This window comes from Taurulus bubalis, assembly GCF_910589615.1.
Source record: "Taurulus bubalis genome assembly, chromosome: 17".
In the NCBI taxonomy this organism is placed as follows: Eukaryota; Metazoa; Chordata; class Actinopteri; order Perciformes; family Cottidae; genus Taurulus; species Taurulus bubalis.
Genome location: NC_136605.1, coordinates 1,771,321 through 1,797,982, shown reverse-complemented (window position 1 = coordinate 1,797,982; position 26,662 = coordinate 1,771,321). Strand labels below are relative to the sequence as shown.

At 43.7% G+C, this 26,662-nt stretch overlaps 1 protein-coding gene across 1 annotated transcript in view; it reads right to left on the bottom strand.

The window, feature by feature from the left end:
* Positions 1–4,944: 4,944 nt before the first annotated feature.
* The window catches only part of nbr1b (NBR1 autophagy cargo receptor b), a gene marked incomplete at its 5' end in the record, with an annotated part of 47,061 nt that continues 25,343 nt past the window's right edge, over positions 4,945–26,662 (bottom strand). Inside the window, 11 exons of the mRNA XM_079233823.1 lie at positions 4,945–5,221; positions 6,488–6,581; positions 8,310–8,388; positions 9,630–9,715; positions 11,462–11,698; positions 12,144–12,360; positions 15,897–16,163; positions 23,474–23,671; positions 24,472–24,582; positions 24,898–24,973; positions 26,338–26,451. Of these exons, the coding sequence (XP_079089949.1) occupies positions 5,048–5,221; positions 6,488–6,581; positions 8,310–8,388; positions 9,630–9,715; positions 11,462–11,698; positions 12,144–12,360; positions 15,897–16,163; positions 23,474–23,671; positions 24,472–24,582; positions 24,898–24,973; positions 26,338–26,451 (1,653 nt within the window). The 3' untranslated portion in view covers positions 4,945–5,047. The remainder of the gene's footprint in view (positions 5,222–6,487; positions 6,582–8,309; positions 8,389–9,629; positions 9,716–11,461; positions 11,699–12,143; positions 12,361–15,896; positions 16,164–23,473; positions 23,672–24,471; positions 24,583–24,897; positions 24,974–26,337; positions 26,452–26,662) is intronic.

Genomic DNA, 26,662 nt, shown 5'->3' with positions numbered 1-26,662 from the left:
CCCAGTGGGTGAGTCCCCCCAATAAACTCTGACAGACACGTGTCAAGCTGCTCTGTCAAGTTGTGCACACGCCTCCCGTTGCGTCTCCAGCTCTGACGCCAGGTTTTGGAAGTTCCTCAAATCATGGCGCTGCAGCTTTGAGGGTATGAAAGCATTAACTGAGATGATCATATCAACCACGGTTGTGTCTTTCCCTTGCAGCTCTAAATTAAGATCATTCAACAGATCGGTTAAAAATACCTACAGCCACTGATAGTCATTGAGTTGGTTGTATTCTGCATGTTTAACTACATGAGAAACTCCTTTATCTCCGGACAGAGCTCTATAAGCCGTCTCACATCAGTGTGTAGAACAGCCGTCTTTGAAGAGCTCTCGCTCCAATAGGCGATCTTCGTTGCCACATCCATGATCTCTTTCATGTTTAGCATTGTAGCGCATAATGCTTGTTGGTGTATTATGCAGTGGTAATTAAGAAAGTCGAGGAAAACATCGTCCTGCACATGGCAATACATCCATTCAAGCCGACCATTGCGGACGCAGCGTTCGTGGTGACTAACATTAATTTGCACACTGGCAGCTGGGTTTTGTCGATAAGGTTTTTTTTTTTTAATGGCATGCGATCTACCCGCACTACCTCTGCGATCGACGTATTGGGCACCCCTGATCTAAATAGTTATTATTCTGTTCTTGCATTACTCTCAGCACTGACAATATGTTAACCATCCTAATAATATAGTTTAGGTTTTATTGGATAGGTCTTATGTCCTGTAATGACCCTCACATCTTGTTTACACCTTTAGTATTTATCCACAGCAACAATCAACGTAAAAGTAGGACACATCTGATTATTCCATGTATATTGCATTTATGGAGGTTATAGAAAAGATGACCAGAAACCCCTGATTGGTGTCATGACTTTATTGATTCATACATCCTAACCATGGTCGTAAAGTGCAACACAGAAAAAAAAAGCTCAAACAATCCAGCTTTTCTCTCCTCCTTAAATACTTGACTTGTATTCATATCCCAACATGAAGACGTTTCCCCTGACGCCCCTGGTGGAACACATGACGTGTAAATAAAGCAGAATGGCGTACAGGTACAGAGAACGTCTTTGCCTCCAGACAGCCGGTTCCACCGCTAGAACATAAAGCTTCCTTATGGAGGAAAAGTACCGCTTCCTGTTGGTCAACCATGAGTCAAATCATTTCAGGATTCTGTTTGAATAATGCCATGAATTACACATTTATGACTTTTGGCGATTCAAAAGATAATTTTGCACTTTGAGAAAGTCTAATTTGATCATAAAACTGTTGAAGTATGTTAAAATACTTTGTTAGAAAGACTACACACACATGACTAAAGCTGTTTTAAATGAACACAGATCATCTGTGTATTCACGGCACAATTCAAATGATGATAGGTCTCTTTCCTGGACTATACATATTTATTCTGATATTCGGCCATGGGGAGCACAGGAAGCCTTAGCCTCTCTATTCAAAGGGACACATCCTAAACTAACTAACCCCCTCTTATATCTCACTGTTACATTTTCAATACTCGTCACCAAGACATATTTATGTGAGTCCTTTATCATCATTGTTCCTTTTCCCATCTGACTCCTGGCAGGAAAGCAAATGAGCATTTTTTCCAAAATGTCAAACTATTCCTTGTAACTTTCTATGGATTAGGAAAGACGTTGTGATCAGCATCTCTGTTCTCAAGGTGTATCTGGAGCATATTTACTTATTTATTCATGTATTAAGAATATTTTTCGACTCTAAATCCTTCAAGTCCACTTTTTTTTTTTTACAAACAAAAACATTAACACACGTACAGCGGAGCAAACTCAACCACCACACAATAAGCATAAAAACACAACATAATCACCCAGCATTTAAAGCAAAAGCACGTAAACAATCTCAACTTAAACTAATGATTCAACTGATAGTCGTTGCTTCCAGCTGGAGGTTCTGTATTATTCATGTCTGAAGGGAAAGAGACATTCCCATCATAGCGTCAATGTTCTCTTCATGTGAGAAGAACACGCCTGCAGTGCATCAGCACACGGACCCTGATATGAACACATGAACAGAGCTGCATTCTGCTGTATGAACACATGAACAGAGCTGCATCCTGTCATATGAACACATGAACAGAGCTGCATCCTGTCGTATGAACGCATGAACAAAGCTGGATGCTGTTGTATGCACACGTGAACAGAGCTGCATCATGTTGTATGAACACATGAACAGAGCTGCATCCTGTTACATGAACACATGAACAGAGCTGCATCCTGTTGTATGAACACATGAACAGAGCTGCATCCTGTCGTATGAACACATGAACAGAGCTGCATCCTGTTGAATGTCTGACTCCACTAAACCATTTCAGATGCCGCTTGTCTTTCTGGCTTATTTGTAAAGATCTGTCATGTTAAAAGAACAGAAATAAAGTGAACAAAATGTGAGTATTTTTTTCATGTTTAACATTTAAAACCTCAAAACAAAGAAGATTATTAGATCATCAGTACAGTGAGGACCCTTATTGTGAGAACCAGCTTACAACAGCAGCATGTAGAGGACGTGACCGGTCATGTTGACTCAACGCTCGCTGTGCTAACGTTATGTTGACTCAACGCTCGCTGTGCTAACGTCATGTTGACTCAACGCTCGCTGTGCTAACGTCATGTTGACTCAACGCTCGCTGTGCTAACATCATGTTGACTCAACGCTCGCTGTGCTAACGTCATGTTGACTCAACGCTCGCTGTGCTAACATCATGTTGACTCAACGCTCGCTGTGCTAACGTCATGTTGACTCAACGCTCGCTGTGCTAACGTCATGTTGACTCAGCGCTCGCTGTGCTAACGTCATGTTGACTCAGCGCTCGCTGTGCTAACGTCATGTTGACTAAGCGCTTGCTGTACTAACATCATGTTGACTCAACGCTCGCTGTGCTAACACCATGTTGTTCTTTGCTTTCAGTAGTCATCGACTCATCTTCAGTAGATCATGCACACAGTCCAGTGAGAGCTGTGAACCCTTTCTATGCTCCAGTGATATGGACATGTCATAAAACAACAATAATAATAATAATAATAATAATAATAATAATGCTATACTGTATGAGCACAGATGTCCAGCTCAAGGGTCATGACAGACTCCCAGCATGAACCAGTAGACATGTGGCTCCAACACTAGCAGGTCCACATGTCTAGGGGGACGTGGTTCTGCATCAATCCTGATTCCTGTCACAAGGAAGTGGACTTTCCAACGACGTCTCTGGGAAATCAATTGGAAAAGTGCATTGATTTGCAACAACTTGCCGAACACAACAGTAGACATTTAAAAGATGGTTCCCTCTTTAAAATGGGCCTAAAGCTGAGACCTGGAACTGGAACCTGCATCTCTGAGTCCGGACCTGACTGGTACTGCCAACTTTGAGGCCCGGACCCAGGCTCAGAACCGAAGACCGCCTCGCCAGACAAATGCTACGTGTTTCCGCTCTCTGCAGCTTTGGCATTCCAAATCATTCTTGGCCAACTCTGAAAAATCTTCATTTGGGATTTAGAATGTTGCTCAATGTAAACATGACTTAACATGGCGGCACTCCACGAGTTTACTATTTGTTTCACGTTGAGGTCGACTAGCTCATGTCAACAGAATGTGCTAAGTGTAGCATGACAACAGAATGTGCTATGTGTAGCATGTCAACAGGATGTGTAGCATGTCAACAGAATGTGTTATGTGTAGCATATCAACAGAATGTGCTATGTGTAGCATGTCAACCGAATGTGCTATGTGTAGCATGTCAACAGAATGTGGAGCATGTCAACAGAATGTGCTATGTGTAGCATGTCAACCGAATGTGCTATGTGTAGCATGTCAACAGAATGTGTAGCATGTCAACAGAATGTGCTATGTGTAGCATGTCAACAGAATGTGTAGCATGTCAACAGAATGCGCTATGTGTAGCATTTACACAGAATGTGCTATGTGTAGCATGTCAACAGGATGTGTAGCATGTCAACAGAATGTGCTATGTGTAGCATGTCAACAGAATGTGTTATGTGTAGCATGTCAACGGAATGTGCTATGTGTAGCATGTCAACAGAATGTGCTATGTGTAGCATGTCAACAGGATGTGTAGCATGTCAACAGAATGTGCTATGTGTAGCATGTCAACAGAATGTGCTATGTGTAGCATGTCAACAGGATGTGTAGCATGTCAACAGAATGTGCTATGTGTAGCATGTCAACCGAATGTGCTATGTGTAGCATGTCAACAGAATGTGTAGCATGTCAACAGAATGTGCTATGTGTAGCATGTCAACAGAATGTGTAGCATGTCAACAGAATGCACTATGTGTAGCATGTCAACGGAATTCAATTCAATTCAGGAATGTGCTATGTGTAGCATGTCAACAGAATGTGCTATGTGTAGCATTTCAACAGAATGTGCTATGTGTAGCATTACAACAGAATGTGCTATGTGTAGCATTTACACAGTGATTATCTGGATGTGGGATGTTACCTCTGCTAGCCACTGAGCTCCGTCTCATAGTAACTGTGATATGTTGCATTACTTTAGAGCATGGAAGTGTTTAGTTGTTGAAGGTACAGCTTTACGTTAGCATGCTGTGTCACATTCAAATACAGACTTGTTGTTACTGGTGGCTTTTCAAAAGAAATAGAGCAGTGCCCTTTGCAGGCTACAGTGGGACACATGCTAAATGCTACACATAGCTTCTCTAAAACTTGAGGAATTAAATTCCGATGCAAAGCAGCTGCCCTGCCACGATCAAGACTAAGCTGAAAGTAATACTGCAGACGGTGTGTTTGAAGCTCCAGGACATCCCAGAGAGCTATCTGGAATGTCTCCTTAAGTGTCCTTACAGAGGAATGGACCAATCAGAAGAGAGATGGGGGAGAAGGTGGAATGCAAAAAAAAGGTAGATGAGCAGAAATGGATTTCTCTCTTCCAGTCTTTCTTCCTCCTTCATCTCATTATGTCTTCTTTTCTCTTCTTCCCACATCTCTCTCTCTCAGTAGCGTGTCGAGTACCAGTCATTGTCCGTCATCTGAACGAGCTCGTTGACCACGTCCAGCAGGTTGTACTTGTATTTCTTCAGCAGCCGCTGGTTTAGCGGCCGGTCCCCGAAACCCATTTCCACCAGCACGGCCATCATGGTGTCCTCGGAGGCCGCGTCCACTGGAGGCTGTGTGGGAACCACAAACACATGAAGGACCCAGGTAACGATGGACCGGCCTAGATTGGACTTCTCCACATGTTGAAGCAGTCAATATGTTTTTTTATACGATGGTAAATTAATAGTTCACATTTCAAGGTTTGTGGCAGACTGTGGCTCAGATTGCAAAGTAGTGTTATGATGGCTCTTACAGAAACTGTGATAAATGCAAATGCAGATCCTACTGTTCTGATTGGATGGGGAAAAAGTACTTTAAAAGTACTCTAAATTTAGATTTAAGAAATCGCAATATCACCGTGTTAATATTGAATCATGTATCATGATACGTATTGTACCGCCAGATTCAAGATGGTAGTATCTTGTTTCCACAGCAAAAATATAAAACGTTTAAAAGAAAGTGATGCGTTTACAACTTACATATTCAATGTGTATATTGTGCAGTGCCGACTACTGGCTGTAAGCCCGTCCTGTGATCTATTTTATCTGAGTTTAGGCTAATGTTAGCAGCTCTTCCTGCTCTATTGGATTCAGGAAAGTATATAGTCGTGATATACGCAATAGACGCACATTTTTCACGCGAGTAGATTGCATTCAAAGTCAATGCACAGATGCGAATGGTCGCGGACAATGACGCGTTGCCAAAAATGTGCCTTAACGCGTGAGTTGAAATTTTCCAACTTTTGTGAAAAATTCGCGTGATGCCGAGTTGTGAAAGCCAATCAGCGTTGAGAAGCTCCGGCCGTCATCACCGCCGTCAAACTGCTGCTGGTCCTGAAGTAGCGCTGCTAGCGGCTTCATTCAGACGCTGCTGTGGGACTACGGATAATATTATGAACCCAGACACCATGGAGTTTGATGTTCCCACGTATGTGGAGTTTACACAACAAGTATAAAGCAGAACTAGTGGTTATTTCCATGGTGGATGGAGGAAACGGTAACTGTTTTTACGGATATAAGCCACGGAGAAGCCCCGACCCCTTTCCACCACAAATGAAGCGAATGACGCAGATTACCCACATAAAGTTGAGCGAATAAACTCACGCGAGTGAACGCAGCATAAGTGTGGACCTAAACTGACGTTATCCATAATTCACAAAAGTAGGAATCGTTGTGTCGGCTTAGCCTTGGTACTGGAAGCTATCAAATACTGAAGGCCTTATTGGGATTAGGGTCAAAAGAAAACTTGATCGTAACCCCCTAGTTGTAGTACTTTAAGAGCACCATACATGTGTCAACAATATGAGGTATGGTATAAGGTATAAAGTGCATGCTGACCTGTGTGGGGCCTTGTCCAGTGAACAGAGCTTTGTAGGCAGACGCAGCTACTGACAGCGCTCCCTTCACCAGGCCGCTGCTGAGGCCCGGGTGCCTGAGAAGCGACATTAGAGGTTAAGCTAACGTGGCGCTATGTGAAGGCCTGGCTCCAATTCAGCACCTCTACACAGATCATGAGGGAGGCTAATTGGTGAACGCTAATAACGTTAAGAACAGAGCTAACAAGCTTGCTAGCTGAGTGATGACAAACAATTAGCAAGCTTTTGAAATAATGACTGTATACTATTGAGAACATGCTTTCTATGGTTGTTTCCCATATCACTTCCTGTTTAAGAACCTGTTTCAGGCCAGCATCACTACTCTGAACCACTACGTCATTGTATAAGCACCCAGCATCCTTTTGTAAGGATCAATTCAAGACATGGTTAGTAGTGCCCAGCTCTGTCAGCACGAGAACGCAACTGTTCCTTACTGTCTGTCTGTTGTCAGTGTCTGTCTGTCTGTCTGCTGTCAGCTGTCTGTCTGTTGTCAGCTGTCTGTCAGCTGTCTGTCGGTTGTCTGTTGTCAGCTGTCTGTTGTCAGTGTCTGTCAGCTGTCTGTTGTCAGCTGTCTGTCAGCTGTCTGTTGTCAGTGTCTGTCAGCTGTCTGTTGTCAGTGTCTGTCAGCTGTCTGTCTGTTGTCAGTGTCTGTCTGTTGACAGTGTCTGTCAGCTGTCTGTCTGTTGTCAGCTGTCTGTCTGTTGTCAGCTGTCTGTTGTCAGTGTCTGTCAGCTGTCTGTCTGTCTTGACCTTGCTGGTCAACCATCAGCTACCTGCATGTCTTGTGATTGATATATTTCATACACTGCTTTATGTTGTGTTCTATTTAACTAGTTATCCCTCAATGTATTTGCTTTGTGTGTTGAATGTGTTGCATTTCTTGTTAGCACTATGTCTTTTAATATTCTCACTCTATTCATTGTTTGTGCACAATATTGTATAACCTTGTATATTTAATCTTATTTCTGTTTTTAGGTTTGTTTGTAACAGCTGCCTCTCGGGACTACAGATGAAAATAGCCTCTTGGCTGTTACGGCTAGCTAGCGCGTTAGTGGTTTGCCAGCTAATAGTTCACCAATTAACTAGCACAGTGATTTAGTAAGCTAGGAACGTTGATGCAGCTAGCAGTACCTTATGATTTAATAAGCTAGGAACGTTGATGCAGATAGCAGTACTTTATGATTTAGTAAGCTAGGAACGTTGATGTAGCCACATTATGATTTAATAAGCTAGGAACGTCGATGCAGCCAGCAGTACTTTATGATTTAGTTAGCTAGGAACGTTGATGCAGCCACATTATGATTTAGTAAGCTAGGAACGTTGATGCAGCTAGCAGTACTTTATGATTTATTAAGCTAGGAACGTTGATGCAGCTAGCAGTACTTTATGATTTAGTAAGCTAGGAACGTTGATGCAGCTAGCAGTACTTTATGATTTATTAAGCTAGGAACGTTGATGTAGCCACATTGTGATTTAGTAAGTTATGAACGTTGATGCAGCCAGCAGTACTTTATGATTTATTAAGCTGGGAACGTTGATGCAGCTAGCAGTAATTTATGATTTATTAAGCTAGGAACGTTGATGCAGCTACATTATGATTTAGTAAGTTAGAAACGTTGATGCAGCCAGCAGTACGTTATGATTTATTAAGATAGGAATGTTGATGCAGCCAGCAGTACTTTATGATGTATTAAGATAGGAATGTTGATGCAGCCAGCAGTACTTTATGATTCCTTTAGTCAAACTGCTGAGTTGTAATGTGTGCAAGGGTATGAGTGTGAGACCTGGGGTCCTCAGGGTTGTCCTCCTCTGTGTCTTCAGTAACTTCAGCATCATCTGTCTGAGTTTGTTCAGGACCAGAGACTGTGGTACAACAACAAAAAACACATGACCCCTCAACATCTATGAAAAATGTCCGCGTGACAATAACAAGAAGACGCTTGAAGCTGCTGTGCCTTGTAAAGCCTCACAGAGTTGCAAGCGTTGCTCAAGACTCTTGGAGCCGTTTCACATTTGAAAATCCAAACTAAGGTACAAACCAAGGTTTGTGTTTTTTGTACATACAAGTGTTTTACGTTGCATTTACGCAAGCTCATAACAATAAACAGGACATGTGCGTCCTGACGTCATCATCTTTGTGAGCTGTGTCTCCCTACACTTGCAAATGATTACGCTTGTGTGCGTCGTGGTGTTGTTAGTTTGGCGGGTACCCTTCTAATGCCCTTTAGATGAATGGAGAAAAATGTAAAGTGAACAAATTAATTTAGGTTTCGGAAAATGTTCATCTTGACATTTGGTTCCCATCAGGTGATTTGAAGCTGTTTTGTCCCACTGGCTAGCTAATCGCAGCCGCGCTGCACTGTTTGGGTTGTTAGCACTGTTAGCTTCTAGCCGCGGGCTCAGCCATCTCCATTTTGCAGGGCTCTCAAGTGTCACGCATTGAGGGTGACTGTCACGCATTTCGGTCTTAAATCACGCCCTCCCGCCACACATCGTATTTCTCACGCTGAAAAAAAACTCTAGGCTATTTAATGTGCCGCAGCGCGCAAACATGACCTGGTCGCGCTGCCCTCACCATGGAGGAATCAAGCACGTCTCCCCCGAATCCCCAGCCAATCAATAAAAAGAGATGGGCGACACGAATAGCCAATCAGAAAAACGTATCTGTTGTATCTGGGTGAAATGTAATCCCCCCCCCCCCCGCCTCCGTCCGGGAGAGAGAGAGAGAGATGTCACGCTTACCTGTCTTAAAAACTTGAGAGCCCTGATGTTGAGAGCCGTGTGCAGGCAATCCCTGCTGTAAACTTAAACTTTATTACCGTAGTCATGTTTTTTCATACATACATGACATTTAACCCATCCCTAGGAGTAGTGTGCTGCTGAGAAGCGCCCGGGGAGCAACACAGCGTCTTGCTCAAGGACACTTTGCCATGCAAACTATGGGGAGACCAGGGATGGAACCGTGAACCTCGCAAGATGAGCGCCCCACCCATGAGCCACAGCCGCCCACAATGCTACGGTTTAGCTGCTGCGGTAGTGGTCCAATCACACGTCACATTTGAAGCAAACCTCTAGCTTAACGAAAGGTATAGCGCCGTGCTCACCATTCTCAGTTTGGTACAGTTCAGAGCCCTCTGCTTCTTCCCCAGAAGTGTCAGCGTCCACATCTGTTTCTTCACTGCTCCCTGGACTGCACAACATCAAGAGCAAAGTATTGGTACAAGTATTTATAGCCATTGCAACAAATAACAACAAAAACACTACATTTCTAAATCAAAGCTGCGCTGAGGTGTCTGGCAGCAGAGTGGTTAAAAAGCACACCACTATCAATATAAATTAAAATGCCAAGAATGCATTTAAAATATTTAAACATTAAAGCGGCAATGAATATTAGTTAAATTAACACAAAATGTTTGTAATATGAAACGCAGAGATTCATCACCAACTCCACAGAGCCTTCTAGCGGTTTCCATCTCATTGTTTAGGTTTACGGGCTGAAACTTTCCTGTTTTGATTTGGTCTCATCAAGCTTTGGTTTCCAGTGATAAGCTCTGATGAACTCACTGTACACTATCTGCACAGCACCAACAGAACATGACGCATGGAGAGCCAGACCTTCTTTCTAACAATGTTCTTGAGACCAAACCAGAGCTCAAAGTAGAGTGAATATTGCTCCTCCATTCCTTAGGTAACACTAACACGACTCCAACTAAATGCTAGCGTGGCTTTGTTTCAGCTGGATGTGTAAACTGGTGACTGTTTGCTATCATGTTGAATGAAATGCTGCTTGTACAGCTCGTTGGGCCAGGACCCTTGGTGGGAACTCTTCCGCCCGGACTGGCCCTCGTCGGGCATATTTGCTTGACATTGGTTTACCAAAGGTCGTAGGGTCCCAAAAGCAGTGGAATATATTATATTTTTAGTAGAAGAGTAGTAGTAGAGTAGAAGTATTGTCTGTCACTACTTTCACCAAAATGAGAGAGAGACTAAGATACTTGACTGAGGAATGACTTCATACTACAGACCAAGCTTCAGTTTCAGTTTTCAGAACAAGAACAACATATGTACTCTGTATCTATGTGTGTACTATGTACTCTGTATCTATGTGTGTACTATGTACTCTGTATGTATGTGTGCACTATGTACTCTGCATGTATGTGTGCACTATGTACTCTGTATGTATGTGTGCACTATGTACTCTGCATGTACGTGTGCACTATGTACTCTGTATGTATGTGTGCACTATGTATGTATGTGTGTACTATGTACTCTGTATGTATGTGTGCACTATGTACTATGTATGTATGTGTGCACTATGTACTCTGTATGTATTTGTGTACTATGTATGTATGTGTGTACTATGTACTCTGTATGTATGTGTGCACTATGTACTGTGTATGTATGTGTGCACTATGTACTATGTATGTATTTGTGTACTATGTACTCTTTACCAGCACATGGTTGTGTGTTGCGTAACTGAACAGCTGATCTGAGGTCTCTCTCACTGCAAAAAAACACTTGTTTTTTTTCAGTGTAAGGTGGGTTGGTAGGCTGTTGTCTTTGACTGAAAGCCAGTGTATTTTGCAGTGTAGGTGGGTAGGTAGGTCCTTAGGGATTTCCTGAGTGTTCATTGGTTAGTTTCACAAAAAATGTTGACGTACACCTGAATCAACAAATTATGGTGTAGAAACATCTCGTAAACATCATAATCCACGCCGACGCGGACCTCAGGGTTAAAAGGGGAATAATGTGGTATATTGACTACAATAATGTTATGCAGTTGTAATGAGTACTCGTGCTTTTTGGACACTCAGTGAACATGGCGAAGGTATTCGTGTCTGAATAAAGTGAACAAACTCTACCTCATCAATACACAACACCAATATTGGCCTGCTGAGGCCCGCAGTTGTAAGCGTATCCCTCCCTGCATACTGACCTCGGTGTGAGGATGGTGTGAGGCGGTGCCACCACTTCAGGTGTCAGAGGCTCGTCGTCCAACGTCTGAGAAGTACACAGCATGTCGTTGGCGCTGCTGGCGCCCGGCATGGCGGTCCCCGGCGCCGCCTCACCGAGCTCCCCCTCTGGGGGGGAACTGCCCGGTTGGTCTGGAAAGGGGGGTCCTATGTCTGAGGGGGTCTGGGCTGGGATGTCCCCAGGCTGGGACAACGCAGAGCTGCAATGGGGAATTAAAGGCATGTGACATCACACACCCTCCAGTGGTCACATGCATTTTTAAATCGAGTGCCCGTTCAAAACACCAAATGCCCGTTGGTGTTGCTGCTCACAGCTCTCTGGAGAACCGCTCATACAAACAATTAACAATCGTAACTGAGCTTTTTGGGAGCAAAACACCTGCCAGGACATACAGTAGTTGAGCCACATGCCCAATGCAGGGATACTCACGGTCAGAAACACGGGCCAATTAAAGTCTAGTATGGGAAAAAACACTAGGGACAGACTTTGACCACACACAGAACGACAGGCCTTATAATCCTTTTAATCATGTACTTTACATTCTGAGAGGACACAGTCTGTGATTCTGAATCAAGTGAATATCTTCTCACTGTCTGCTGGCTGTTCAGACACAGCGCCTGTAATCATGTATTTGAGTCACGCACCTGTACATGGACTCCCCCAGTGGCCGACTGGTGTCAAAGCAGTCCGGGAGGATGATGATGTAATCCTCCGAGGAGGTGGAGGAGGAGCGACTCCGCGTCCCGTCTCTCTTCTCCCCTCCCTTCTTCTTCACACGGGGGTTCTCCATGTGGGCTTCCTCACCTTGGGATTGGGATGAACCAAAGTGCTGAGTTTCACAGGCCATACAGGCTCTAGACCCTAAACTACTGGTGACTGACTTCCACATCCATGTGCTATTCATGAGTACAATCCCATATGTAGTGGCCAGGTGTGTTTTTGGTGGAGAAACATAGCAGGTGACCTTCCACCAGCGAGAAATGATGAGCAAATAAGTCACTAGATGCTTCCAACTACATTATCTGTGGTACAGAACGTCAAACATCATGACATAGACTCAGAGTTTACAGGTTATTGAGTTTTAAAAACTAATGAGCAATTCACATGGCGTCCCCAGTTCAGTGATCAACTTTACTGGTTACTCTCAGCCGAACTGTCGTGGTCATTAATATCACGACCAGAGCATGTAGGTCTCCTCGTAAAAGCCTGAAGTCAATATTAAATACTCATGTGTGTTTACTACACGACCATTCAAGTAGGGTTTTGCCGTAGACGTTTATACGAAGTGGACGTAATGAAGCCTCTGGTTCGGCATTTTGGCCGACGGCCATCGTGGATATCGGCTGTCGCCATCTTAGCTTTTTGCAACCGCTGAACGGAATTGACCGTGTTTAGGAGCAGTGACGTCATCATAAGTTACTTTTCACTTGAACCCAAAACACAATCTACTCCTCAACCGACGTCAGTAGTTCTGTTGACTAAACCTGTGAGTTGTTTCCTGTGCTGCTGGCTTCAGAAGGAAAACGCACAAATAATGAATGGATGAAATATCATATTGTTGAGTGAGGATAAGTTGAACAGCTGAAGCAAACAAAGGTGAGATAAGATGATGGAGAGCTGTAGATGTAACTTCATGTCTTCATTCTATCAGAAGGAATGAAGGCCTATAAGTGAAGATTATTAAAGAGCAGAGTTATTTTGACCAGTTCTCAGGAGTTTAGCAGCTTGATCAAACTGTTCCTGCTGATGACTACAGTGGACCAGTAGAGGTGGACCACGTGGACTGGTCTGATGACTACAGTGGACCAGTAGAGGTGGACCATGTGGACTGGTCTGATGGTTACAGTGGACCAGTAGAGGTGACCCATGTGGACTGGTCTAATGACTACAGTGGACCAGTAGAGGTGGACCATGTGGACTGGTCTGATGACTACAGTGGACCAGTAGAGGTGACCCATGTGGACTGGTGATTACAGTGGACCAATAGAGGTGACCCATGTGGACTGGTGATTACAGTGGACCAGTAGAGGTGGACCATGTGGACTGGTCTGATGGTTAGAGTGGACCAGTAGAGGTGAACCATGTGGACTGGTCTGATGACTACAGTGGACCAGTAGAGGTGACACATGTGGACTGGTCTGATGGTTACAGTGGACCAGTAGAGGTGACCCATGTGGACTGGTTTTCCTAGACAGCCCAAGGTTAAGTGAAGGTCCTTTAAATAGGTTTTATGGACCCTTGAGTCTGCAGCTCTTACTTAGACGTGTTGAGGTGGATCAGTCAGAATTAATGGGGCGGATTAGCTGAGTCAGCCAAATAGTCAATGTTCTCTTCCATATTTTCAGAAATTAAATGCAGTTCCCCTTTGTATTGTTTCTGTTGTCATTACTGAAATGAACTGAAGATATTTACTATGAGTAGAGTGAGCTGTATGAACTGAAGATATCTACTATGAGCAGAGTGAGCTGTATGAACTGAAGATATCTACTATGAGCAGAGTGAGCTGTATGAACTGAAGATATCTACTATGAGCAGAGTGAGCTGTATGAACTGAAGATATCTACTATGAGTAGAGTGAGCTGTATGAACTGAAGATATCTACTATGAGTAGAGTGAGCTGTATGAACTGAAGATATCTACTATGAGTAGAGTGAGCTTTATGAACTGAAGATATCTACTATGAGTAGAGTGAGCTGTATGAACAGCGTTGCTCCTGTCAGAGGTCTCATCCTGGCAGCTCCATTCCTACCGTTCAGGTGTTCATAAGTCATTATCATTATGTCCCCTTCACCAAACGACTGCGTTTGAGTTTTTAAACAGATCAAAGCGTTATTTGTGTTTCGGACTTTCAAACAAATTTGTATAAAAGCAAAACGCTCATCCCTTCTGAATATATTGGTCTTACATCTTGTATGTGTACTTATGGTTTCCTGAGAGGTAGAAACACTACGTTTAGTGCAGACTGAATATTTACAGCTCATAAACACAACCTGATAATTACACAGGCGATTAGGTTCTCTAAAGATATTTAAAGTTCATGTCTCAGTCTCTAGTTTAAGTCTTCTTCAATATAGCATGATGGTCATTTAGTAAATTATGGACATTTAGAGTGAAACAGACCTTAAAGCAGGGGACTCTTTAGGGCGGGGCTACAAGGTGATTGACAGGTGATGCTTTAGGGCGGGGCTACAGGTGATTGACAGGGTACGCTTTAGGGCGGGGTTAAAGGTGATTGACAGGGAACGCTTTAGGGCGGGGCTACAAGGTGATTGACAGGTGATGCTTTAGGGCGGGGCTACAGGTGATTGACAGGGTACACTTTAGGGCGGGGCTACAGGTGATTGACAGGTTGGACTGCATCACAACATCACTCCTCCGCAGTCCAAATAAGCTCACTTCCACTAACTGGTGTCATAGAGACGGCAGTGGGTGAGATCACAACGACTCCTTCACTTCTCCAGCCGAGGAGGAAACCACTCAGTCCTAGTTATTATAAACTTTAGACTTTATTAACGAGCATGTTTGCTGCCCTATAGACGGATCAGCCAGCTGCGCTTTCATATCATCAACTACCTGACAGAGTTGACACAATGTCAAATTCATAGAGACAATAAAAATGACAATTCCAAGTGGTTGAAGGCACTAAATCTTCATTTATGCGTTGAACAGAATCAAAAGCATGTCTATTGATTCTGTTCAATGCTGTATTTCTGCCCAGTTGCAGACACACATCTGGCTACAGTAATATTTGTAGTATTGTTCTATTAGAGGTTTATATTGTGGCTGTCGGACCGATTCTGATTTGTGTAATCCAAACATCTCCAATAACTCAACATGCTCAGTTGGGCATTAGTTGGGCATCAGTTGGGCATCAGTTGGGCATTAGTTGGGCATTAGTTGGGCATCAGTTGGACATTAGTTGAGCATTTTTTTTTTCTCCATGGATTCGTGGCTGCCTGGAACCAGGGGAAGGACTGTGGTCCTCCCCCTGTCCATCCGGGGAGAGGGATCCTCCTCTGTTGCTCTCCCTCAGGTTTCTTCCACTTTTTTTCCCTGTGAAAGGGTTTTTACTATCTTTTTGGGGGAGTTTTTCCTGATCCGTTGTGAGGTCCCGGGACAGGGATGTCATGTGTACAGATTGTAAAGCCCTCCGAGGCAAACTTGTATTTGTGATGTTAGGCTGTACAAAATAAACTGAATTGAATTGAATCAGTTGGGCATCAGTTGGGCATCAGTTGGGCATTAGTTGGGCATCAGTTGGGCATCAGTTGGGCATTAGTTGGGCATTAGTTGGTCCTAAATACAGTCGCTCCTGCTCTTCAGGCGCGTGTCCATCAGACTGCTGTATGCTGTGAGGTCAGATGCTCTCAGCTCATCCTGCATGTGTTCTGCTGTACCTGGGCTGCTGTGCTCCTGCAGCGAGGACCTGGGCGGAGCAATGAGCGGGGTCGGGGCTGAGCTGGGTCCAGGTCCAGGTCCAGGTCCCAGGGTTGAGGCCACATAGGGTGGAGCCGACAGGGAGGCTTTCAGCGGCAGGAGGGAAGCCATGAGCGTGGCCGGGGCTTTCAGGAGGCTTCTAGAGGCGCTCTCTTCAGATTTCACTGTTTTACTCTTCACACAGGAGGAGGAGGAGGAGGAGCCGCCCTGAGCAGCCAGACGCACCACTGGGGGCAAACAGGAAGTCCACTGTTAAATACTGTAGTTATACTTGTAAACAGAGTAAACAACTACAATCTGAAAAGAAGCTGGAGATGAACACAAGAACCAAATATAGATGTTTATTGTTTCATCTCCTAAATGATTGCGCTTTACTGTTTTGTTTTGTTGTATATGCACTTTGTAGTTTAACTTTATTAGTTGGAATGCTTCAGCAGTTTAACTATTGTTATTGTCTTTTTTATTCAACTTATTATTATTATTATTAGTTGGAATGCTTCAGCAGTCCAACTATTGTTATTGGCTTCTTTATTAGTTGGAATGCTTCAGCAGTCCAACTATTGTTATTGTCTTCTTTATTCAACTTATTATTATTATTAAGTGTGGCTTCAGCTACAGGGGTCATAGCTGAGGAGAAAGCAGGAGCCAGACCAAAACACCAAGATGCTTCACGCCCCCCTTCACCTCAATTCAAGAGCCCAACAACCTTTGATTTTGTTGGCCAACTAGCTGTTCCAGATTTATGGTGCAGGCGAGAGCAGCAAGCTACAAGACTGAGACGCCAGGAGAAAAATAATTATCAGGAAAGGCAGTCGTCAAGTGAGCAAGAAGAAGAGGAGGTCGAAGGAGAGGAAGATCAACGTCACCACTTGCAGGCCCCAATTCTGACTTTGAATAATGGTGTAAAACAATACAAACCATATAACCCCAAGGATGTGAAGTACATCATTGACAAGCTGCCTCCCCTGGCGAAAGGAGGAACTCCCTGGATTAAAGCATTGAATGCAGCCACCACCGGAACCCCCTTGGCAGTAGGAGACCTGAGAGCCATCCTTGTGCAGTGCTCCAGCCTGGGGGACTTGCAGGAGGTACAGAGAAAGGCGGGGTGCCAACATTTGACAGACAGCCAAGCCAAAAGAAGAAGCAATGGTGTACCTGAGACGAGCTGCTGAAGAATGGGAACTATCTACGGGCGCAAGACACGCCAAAGATGAGACTTGCCTGAGATTATGGATGAATGCTGTAGTGCAAGGTCTCCCAGCCCCAATAAGGCAGAAAATGAGAGGGACAGTGGGCATCAGAACTGCCTCAATGAAGCTGTGGGGAGAACATATCACCCACCACAATTACCAGTACAATGACGAAGAGGTAGAAGAGAGTGCAGGTGACCAGAAGATGACAAGGAGACTGCTGAAAATGACAATAGCAGAGAAAGACACCGAGGCTGCGAAGAATGGGCCAAAAGTGCAGAAACAGATGGCTGCTATGAGTGACCTAGCCATCCAGATTGATGAAGCAGTGGCCAAAGCTCTGAAGGGAAAAAGGCAGAAGGTACAAGACAATAAGAAGAATGATGAAGGCTGTTATAACTGTGGGGAAAGTGGACATTGGGCTAAAGATTGCTGAAGAGAAGCTCTGCACCATCAACCAAGTCTTTCCAATTTTATTCAAATTTATGTTAAAGTCATGACATATTCTAACGGTGATTAACACTGTTAGTTATCCCCCTGCAGGAAAGAAGAGACAGTCAGTCGTCAAGTGGCTGATACTGAGACAGTTTTCCAAGAATGATGAGGTCTGACAATGGCACATGCACACACATTTTGCATTCAAACACGTACAAGAGAGGGACATATTTAGAAATTGCATAGTCACACGGAGCAGACTATTACCCACCATTCCAGGGTAGTCGAGAGAGCGAATCAGATGATGAAGTCTGAATTGGCTAAAATATCGAGCGATCAAACTCTGGGGAGATTTTTTAAATTAACCAATCGGGTTTGAGTTTTTTGTCTTACAGGAGCCAACCAGACACCAGCTGATGATAACGTGTCATCAGTGGAACCAGGTGACTGGTAAAGTTGAGTGTTTGCAAAGAAGAGGTTTGATATGATGTTGTAAATATTAATTGTGATATGATGAGCTCTCTTGCGCTGAGTTCATATTGTGTAATATTATACACCACATGACACATTTTAGCATAAACACACGGGTCAACAAATGATTTGGGGTTAAAGTGGACAATGGAATAGGGCCGTTTGGAGTCGTTGCAAAGGCTTCACACGCCCTCCAGAGAGGCCACGCCAAATACCAAGTAATATCGTTTGACACATAGTACTACTGACAGCATTGAGAAACACTTGTGCATATTTTTTAGGGTTGGGAAATGATGAGAAAGGAACTGTGAGAAGTGATTGATTCCCTGAGCCAGAGATCCTGTGCAGCAGGACCAACCGCTGAGGGCGAATCTGACCAGGAGGGGATGGCTGCAGTTGGCAACGGTGCCGTTTGCACTAAACCCTGAAAATGATCCTGAGGGGTTCAGATGCATGCTTGGGCTGTTTAAGAACAAGCTCTGACCAGGGAGGACCAGGGAGGACCAGCGGTTGATAATGCCGCTGATGGTTTCTGAGGTGGAAGTGGAAGAGCAGAGATCAGGTGTTACCTTGTTCCATTCACCCCAAACCCCAGAGTATTATAAAATGATATCCTGTGAAGCGAAGTCCAGCTCGGAGACCTCTCCGTGCGTCTAAGTTCTTTCCACAGCCACACCCGTCACTTCATCACCGACCTCCATTACGAGAAGGCTTCACCGTCAGACCAGAGACTCCGGGTGTCACATCAGAGAGCTGCAACCCACTGGGAGCAGGTAGTATGAGGGAGTATCATACAACTTTAGTAATAGAACAACACACTGAGGTTTGAGTTTAAATGATCATGATACAGTGTTTGAACCACCTGTTGTTCTGATCTTTTTTCGAGATAACTGGAGATGGAGACTGCCGGAACTGGAGATGGTGGGAGCAAGAAACATGGAGTCAGATGGACGAGTCGACAGAGATCGGAGGGAGACGATGGAGGAGTGCGAGTGTGACCGGTTGTAAGGAGGGACTAAAATTGGAGATGTCTGAAGAGGAGCGAAGGGTTTCAGGACTTACATGACATGCATAGTGAGACATGCACCAACACCCCCGAGAACATTAGAATCACACACACACGTAGACAGATATGCAGACGTAGAAGACACATAAATGTTCCTGATTTTAAGATTTTTTGCCTGTGTGATGAATAGAACCACATTGATATATTGCGTTTTGAAACCGTATATTTTATACGGTTTAGAGAGGGAATGGAATTTTTTCTTCCACAGTATTAAGATGTATGTACTGTGGGAGATGAATAAAGAGTTGTTACAGATGTTTATACTATAGAATAGTATAAAGAGAGGGAATTGTAGTGTTTTTTAAGCTTAGTTTGTCACATGTGACTTGCACATCTATAGAAAATGAGTTGTTTGTGTGTAAATTACAATGCATGAAATATGATAATTAATAAGGGATATTATTATGAGGGATTTGTAATTGTATGCATATGAAGGTCACTTTTATAACTCAAGAATGATTGATGTGTGAATGAATGCTAGACAAATACTGCATGCTGCATGATATATTGACTAGTGCTATAAGGAGTGTAGTTCTCTTGTTTGCCTGAGGGGGCGGAGCCGAATATTGACTTTTTGAGACAATGGACACTACCCTTTTAGGAGAAGAAGAAGAAGAAGACGAAAGAAGAAGTAGTTTATTTCCGCCCCCAACGGCAGGGCCAGTAATATGTTTAGAAAGGTAATAAAACAATAAACTAACAGGAAGGACCCAGTCCCGCGAATGAGTTGAAAACTAACTGGTGCGCGAGCGCTCGGTCTCTTTCAACTCTGCTCAGCGGACTGTTCGGACCGGTGTCCTGAAGTGCGCCGTGGATTTTAAAGGGCCCGTGCGGTAGCATAAGCTGTCTATCATTTTTTATTAAATATAATTTTACTATAGCTACAACTGGATCCCGGACCTCATTTCCCACCACCTCCCAGGATTTGAACATATTTCTCACAGTACCCGACTTAGAAATTGCGACTACAGACACATCATGTAGCCTAGAAACCCACAAACAACATCGACGCGTTCGCAAGAGTCTTATCTCTCAGAAAATATCCTTATTTTGGTGTCTTGCCTTCGAAGTTATTGAGATATGAAGCTTTTTATGAGAAAGACAAATGCACTGGAGTCTATGGAGATCAAACAACAGTCTCTCAGTCATGTCACAGGTGTTTTCAGTTTGAACTAATCACCGCACACTGCAGCTGTTGGTGGAGAAACGGCGTGGACGGCCGCGCGCGTGATAAGTGGGCGGAGTTTACCCAGCATTCAGTTTGCTGGTGTAATTTTATATATGTGAAACCGTGACTGAACATTTGTACCCTGTCAGATAAATAGCGCCCCCTGCACTCTCAGCTGTATTCTGTGAAAATTAAATGATTCTCTTTTCCAAGAGTGCAATGCACTATGGGTGTTGAGTGTATGGTATATTCATATCTACATTCCCCTTGGTCATATGTCCCATCATGTTAGCTTCTTAACATGCTACCAACCCTCTCTGTAGTTCCTCCCTATAACAACTCACTTATTCTCTCTCTGTCTCTCTCCATCCTCCCTCTCTTTCTTTCTCACTCTCTCCTGCTCTGTCTGTCACCCCATATGTCTCTCTCCACCCCTCCCTCTCTCTTTTTTCTCTCCTGCTCTGTCTCTCCCCCCTCTCTCTCTCTCTTCTTCTCTGTCCTCCCTCTCTCTGTCTGTCTTTCTTTCTCTCCCTCTCTTTCTATACCTCTCTCGTTCTATACCCCTCTCTCTTTCTCTTTGTCTTTCTTTCTCTCTCTTCTGTTTCACTCTCCCTCTCTCTTTCTATACCTCTCGTTCAACTTTTATATCTTCTATTTCTCTCTCTTTCTTTCTCTCTCCCGCTCTGTCTTTCCTCCTCTCTCTCGCTCTTTCTTTCCCCCCGTCACTCTCTGTGCTGTCCCTCTCTGTCTATCTGTCTCTCTTTCCCTCCCTCTCTTTCTATACCTCTCTCGTTCTAAACCCCTCTCTCCCTCTTTTGTCTTTCTTTCTCTCTCTTCTGTTTCACTCTCTCTCGCTCTCTTTCTATACCTCTCTCGTTCAACTTTTATATCTTCTATTTCTTCCGTACACATTTTGAGTCTCTTCTCCTCCTTCATATATTCAGCTACAGAAACTGTGCGGCTATTAAAATGTTCAGCTCCTTAAGGACACGATGGCAATGACCTTTTCATATTTCTGACTTGAAATATTAAGCTTTTCATGAAAATTAAAATGAATGTGATCAGATGGAGGAAATCTTCAAATCCTTTTCAACTTCAAAAGCGTACAGGATCTGCATACCGTCAGCTACAGACACATTTTAAATGTTCAAATGTTGACAAAACCTTCAGCTATTATTCTATAATTTCATATTTCTTATATTCAGCTATATTCAGATAAATTCAGCTATATTCTGCTATTTTCAGCTATATTCAGCTATATTTTCAAATATTTAAGCTTTAAGCTTCAGCTTTTTGCATTCCAACGCATTTTCAGCAGGAAATGCAATTTCTAGTTGAAATTGTACTTTCTTGATTCTTGCTGTTCTGAGTTTGTACTCATGGTGGAATGCACTTATTGTAAGTCACTTTGGATAAAAGCGTCAACTAAATGAAATGTAAATGTATATATTGGGTATTTTGCATTTGTGATATTTTTTATTTTGACTACATTTTTTCTGATATTTTTTATTGTATTTGTATTTGTTGTGTCTCATATGTAAGTTGCTGCTACTGTGACAAACACATTTCCCCTCGGGGATCAATAAAGTATCTATCTATCTATCTATCTATCTATCTATCTATCTATCTATCTATCTATCTATCTATCTATCTATCCATCCATCCATCCATCCATCCATCCATCCATCCATCCATCCATCCATCCATCCATCCATCCATCCATCTATCTATCTATCTATCTATCTATATATCTATCTATCTATCCATCTATCTATCTATCTATCTATCTAACTGCACACACAAGGGTTTTCAACATTGATTTGTAGCGAAAATACAAAAAACTCATCTGCAAATATTGTATGTCTAGGGCTTTTATTGTGAAAGGTAAGAACGGAGGAGTGAATCTGATTTGTGCTGCCTTTACTTTCTGAGAGGACATTTCACAATTGAACATAACTTTTAAAGACACGGTCCTGCGTGACTTATCATACATTCAGAGTTCTTTCACCAGCCGTGATACTGGATAGCTTTGATCTTACCTTCACTTACTCGTTTTAAAACTCACCCAAATGGTAAACAACTCACCCAAATGGTAAAAAACGTACCCAAAACTAGAGGACCGACAGTGGATTTAAATGGCCATATCATAAAATAATTTAGGGAAGAGTTGGAGAGGAAGAAGCCTTGGCTGTCTGTCAGCTACTAGCATGCTGCTTTAAGGGTCTGGTGGACTGCATTGTTGGAACATGTTTTCAGGGCTCTCAAGTGTCACGCATTGAGCGTGACTGTCACGCATTTCGGTCTTAAGTCACGCCCTCTCGCCACACATCGTATTTCTCACGCTGAAAAAAAACTCTAGGTTATTTAATGTGCCGCAGCGCGCAAACATGACCTGGTCGCGCTGCCCTCACCATGGAGGAATCAAGCACGTCTCCCCCGAATCCCCTGGACTCATCAGCCAATCAAAAAAAAGAAATGGGCTACACGAATAGCCAATCAGAAAAACGTATCTGTTGTATCTGGGTGAAATGTAATCCAGCAACCAATGAAAATGAAGCTAATAATAATAATAAGGAAGATATGTCACTCTTACCTGTCTTAAAAACTTGAGAGCCCTGTGTTATATGTATGTACAATGCCCTGTTCTGGGGCTTTGGTGCATTTCTCCAGCTGTTGAACACTCACAGATCATTCATATTCCTGCTTCTTCCTGGGGAGGAGATCCAATGTGTGCGATTTCATTTCATAAATAGTAGATAGGTTGCTGGACTACTTGGTGAATTAAAGTAACCGTTGAGTGATTTGTTTTCCTCCCTGTCTGACGTCTTGTACCAGAGCAGATGGTGTCGCGTTACATTATCACAGAAATACACTGAAAACGGGTCAGAGAGGAGTGTAAAGGCTTAGCACACATTCTGCAACACAATCCTCAAAAATAATTATATGTTTAAGAGTTTTGAAAAATTAGTGATAATGTGAAAATTGAGAATTGCTTTTTAACAACAAAACAAAAGAAAAAAAGAGGATTGTTTCTGCTGGAGCACCAGATGAGGCAGACACACTATTCTCGCTCGCCCTGAAGTGAGGGAGCATCGAGGAAACTAAAGTAAAACAATGTTCAACGTTCCAAAATGATTTATGTTTGGAAAACCTGTACATTCTCACAATGCTGGATTAATTTGTTCACTTTCAACAAAGTAAAAGCACAGTAATCTACTTCAGACCCTGGTTTACCTGGCGCTGTGCGGGCCCCTCTCAGGGGGGCGTGGTCAGGGGCCTCCTCCAGGGTCATCGAGCGAATCACAGTCTCGCAAACAAACTGAGCCCCGCTGATGTCGTCCTCCCCTTCCTCCTGAGCCGGGACTCCGCCTCCCTCCGCTCCAGGCCCCGCCCCCTGAGGGACACCTGAGGACCAGGAACAAGTGGACACAGTAAGTATGTGAGGCGGATCAGGGACCGGCTTCACCTGTTCCTCTTCTGCAGACATCAGAGCCACTGCTGACCATGAGCACCAACACTTCCCAGTAGACACACAGACACATGTACCACCAGCTGATGGGAGGAGCTACCATGAAGGCACCACCTGATGGATAGGTGGTACCTTCATGGTAGCTCCTCCCATCAGTGTGAATGTTAGTTAGTCCTGATGGACAGGTGGTACCTTCATGGTAGCTCCTCCCATCAGTGTGAATGTTAGTTAGTCCTGATAGACAGGTGGTACCTTCATGGTAGCTCCTCCCATCAGTGTATGAATGTTAGTTAGTCCTGATGGACAGGTGGTACCTTCATGGTAGCTCCTCCCATCAGTGTGAATGTTAATTAGTCCTGATGGACAGGTGGTACCTTCATGGTAGATGGTAGGTGTTTTAATCTGCACCTTGTTTGCAGTACCCTTAACCTCTTAACCTCTCAAGGGTGATGGACTTAAAAGGGAAGTGTTGACCATATATGGCGCTCTGGGGCATTAATAGAGTCTATTTATCGAAAGCAGATGGATGTAGAACAGGTGAGCGGTATCATGGTTCTTTGTATTAGGTGTGAGTATATCTGTTTGATAAGTACAGACTTCACATGACAGTCCTACAGAAACACCTGGACGTGTTCTGAGCCTCAAGCTGTTACTCAGCTGTATTTCATTGCTCCATTTAGATTGTCTTTCATTTACCAACTCATCAACAAAACCTTTGCATAGAAAATTCCTGTACCCATGATGCTCTTACCTGCTTCTGTCTCCTCCTGGATGAGAGCCAGGGAAGGACTGGCCCTGTCCTGCAGGCAGCCATCTTGAGGCCGAGGGGACATGCAGGGCGTCATGTCTGCATGGAGGAGAAGGTCAGTCAGTCTCCAGTCACAACACCTTACACTGAACAACACTTACACTGAACAACACCTTACACTGAACAACACCTTACACTGAACAACACTTACACTGAACAACACTTACACTGAACAACACTTACAGTCACTACACTGAACAGCTTTGCCTTTGTAATGACACTGTCATGTAACTACCCCAACACTGGTCACTACAATATCAGCGTCTGCATCCTTGATACACAAAGTATGCCTTCTGGACACCAGCTCCCTCATTACCAACCAGCAGCAACTGGAAGGACAGGAAGTCTTCTTACCAGCAGGGGTGTTGTTGGGGACACTCTCCAGCTCCTGCACGATGTTTATGTCCAACAGCTCGAAAGATAGCAGATCCTGAGAGATGAACAGACAGCTAGTCAATGCCTTTGAGCTGCTTGTGTGTTCAGGAGTCAGGAGACCTTGGGGTTAAAGGACATCGCAGCTGCATTCCCGACTTATTGAGAGTTCTCTCAAAAGCACTATGATGAGTCATTCATCCATTCATCCAGAGAGGACTCCTAACAGGTTCTGGTTTCAGCCTCTCTGTGATGATTTGCTATGTCTGTTTAGTTGTAATGGTAATGTTGAGCATCTCTGGGTTTCTGTTGATTAGGACTTGGGCTTTGAAGTCTGAAGCAAAGAGAGAGGAAAGTCCTCAGAATGTTCTGTTAATGTGCTCGTTGTCTTACGGCTGACACTATTTAAAACTTCACAATACATACACTGTAATGTCAATGCAGTGGTCAATCAGCCTTTACTTGCAACCAGAAGGGTTGAAGCATCATTTTGTCGTGAAATGAATTTCATTCCACATTGGACAAAGCTTAATAAAGGGCAGTGGCTCATGTACCGTTACATCCTGATAACAAACAGAGCCGTCTGGTTCCATTAAGCTCTCCGTTATCTCAACGCTGATCTACAGGTAAGAGGAAAGGTGAGCTGTGTCTTTAAGGGATCCTTCCACACTGATGCAGCTGATTACAATCCAGTAACACAATATAATATACACATCATTCTGAGAAGGGCCAATCTGCATCATAACTACTTTTACTTGTGAGTAGAGTGTGTAGAGAGTGTAGAGTAGAGAGTACAGAGTAGAGTGTGTAGAGTAGAGAGTGTAGAGTAGAGAGTAGAGAGTGTAGAGTAGAGAGTACAGAGTAGAGAGCACACAGTAGAGTGTGTAGAGAGTGTAAAGTAGAGAGTACAGAGTAGAGTGTGTAGAGAGTGTAGAGTAGAGAGAACAGAGTAGAGTGTGTAGAGTAGAGAGTACAGAGTAGAGTGTGTAAAATAGAGAGTGTAGAGTAGAGAGTACAGAGTAGAGAGTGTAGAGTAGAGAGTATAGAGTAGAGAGTGTAAAGTAGAGAGTACAGAGTAGAGAGTGTAGAGTAGAGAGTAGAGTGTGTAGAGATTGTAGAGTAGAGAGTACAGAGTAGAGTGTGTAGAGTGGAGAGTACAGAGTAGAGTGTGTAGAGTAGAGAGTACAGAGTAGAGTGTGTAGAGTAGAGTGTGTAGAGTAGAGAGTACAGAATAGAGTGTGTAGAGTAGAGTGTGTAGAGTAGAGAGTACAGAGTAGAGTGTGTAGAGAGTGTAGAGTAGGGAGTACAGAGTAGAGAGTGTAGAGTAGAGTGTGTATAGAGTGTAGAGTAGAGATTACAGAGTAGAAAGTACAGAGTAGAGTGTGTAGAGAGTGTAGAGTAGAGAGTACAGATAGGTGTTACCTGTGCCGTGAGCAGGTCCACAGACGGGATGTAGTACTCCTCTTGGTCCACCGACATCAGTGGCGGCTCCCGCGCTGCATAGGCTTTCCCATCCTTCGCCGCTGGGTTCTTACCCTGCAGACGAGTCAAACCTTTTCAGTGTGACAGTGGACAGAACAGTGTGTATTCATAGATCAGTGTTCTTTCTGATCATCCACAGCAGCGGAGAAGAGTTCCAGGCTCCACCTCCTCCGCTGAACCGTCATGGTCCAGAGTTTGAAGGATGTTGTGTATTCCAGACGATCACAGGTGAGATCATGTTGAGTTATTCACATACGCATTCACA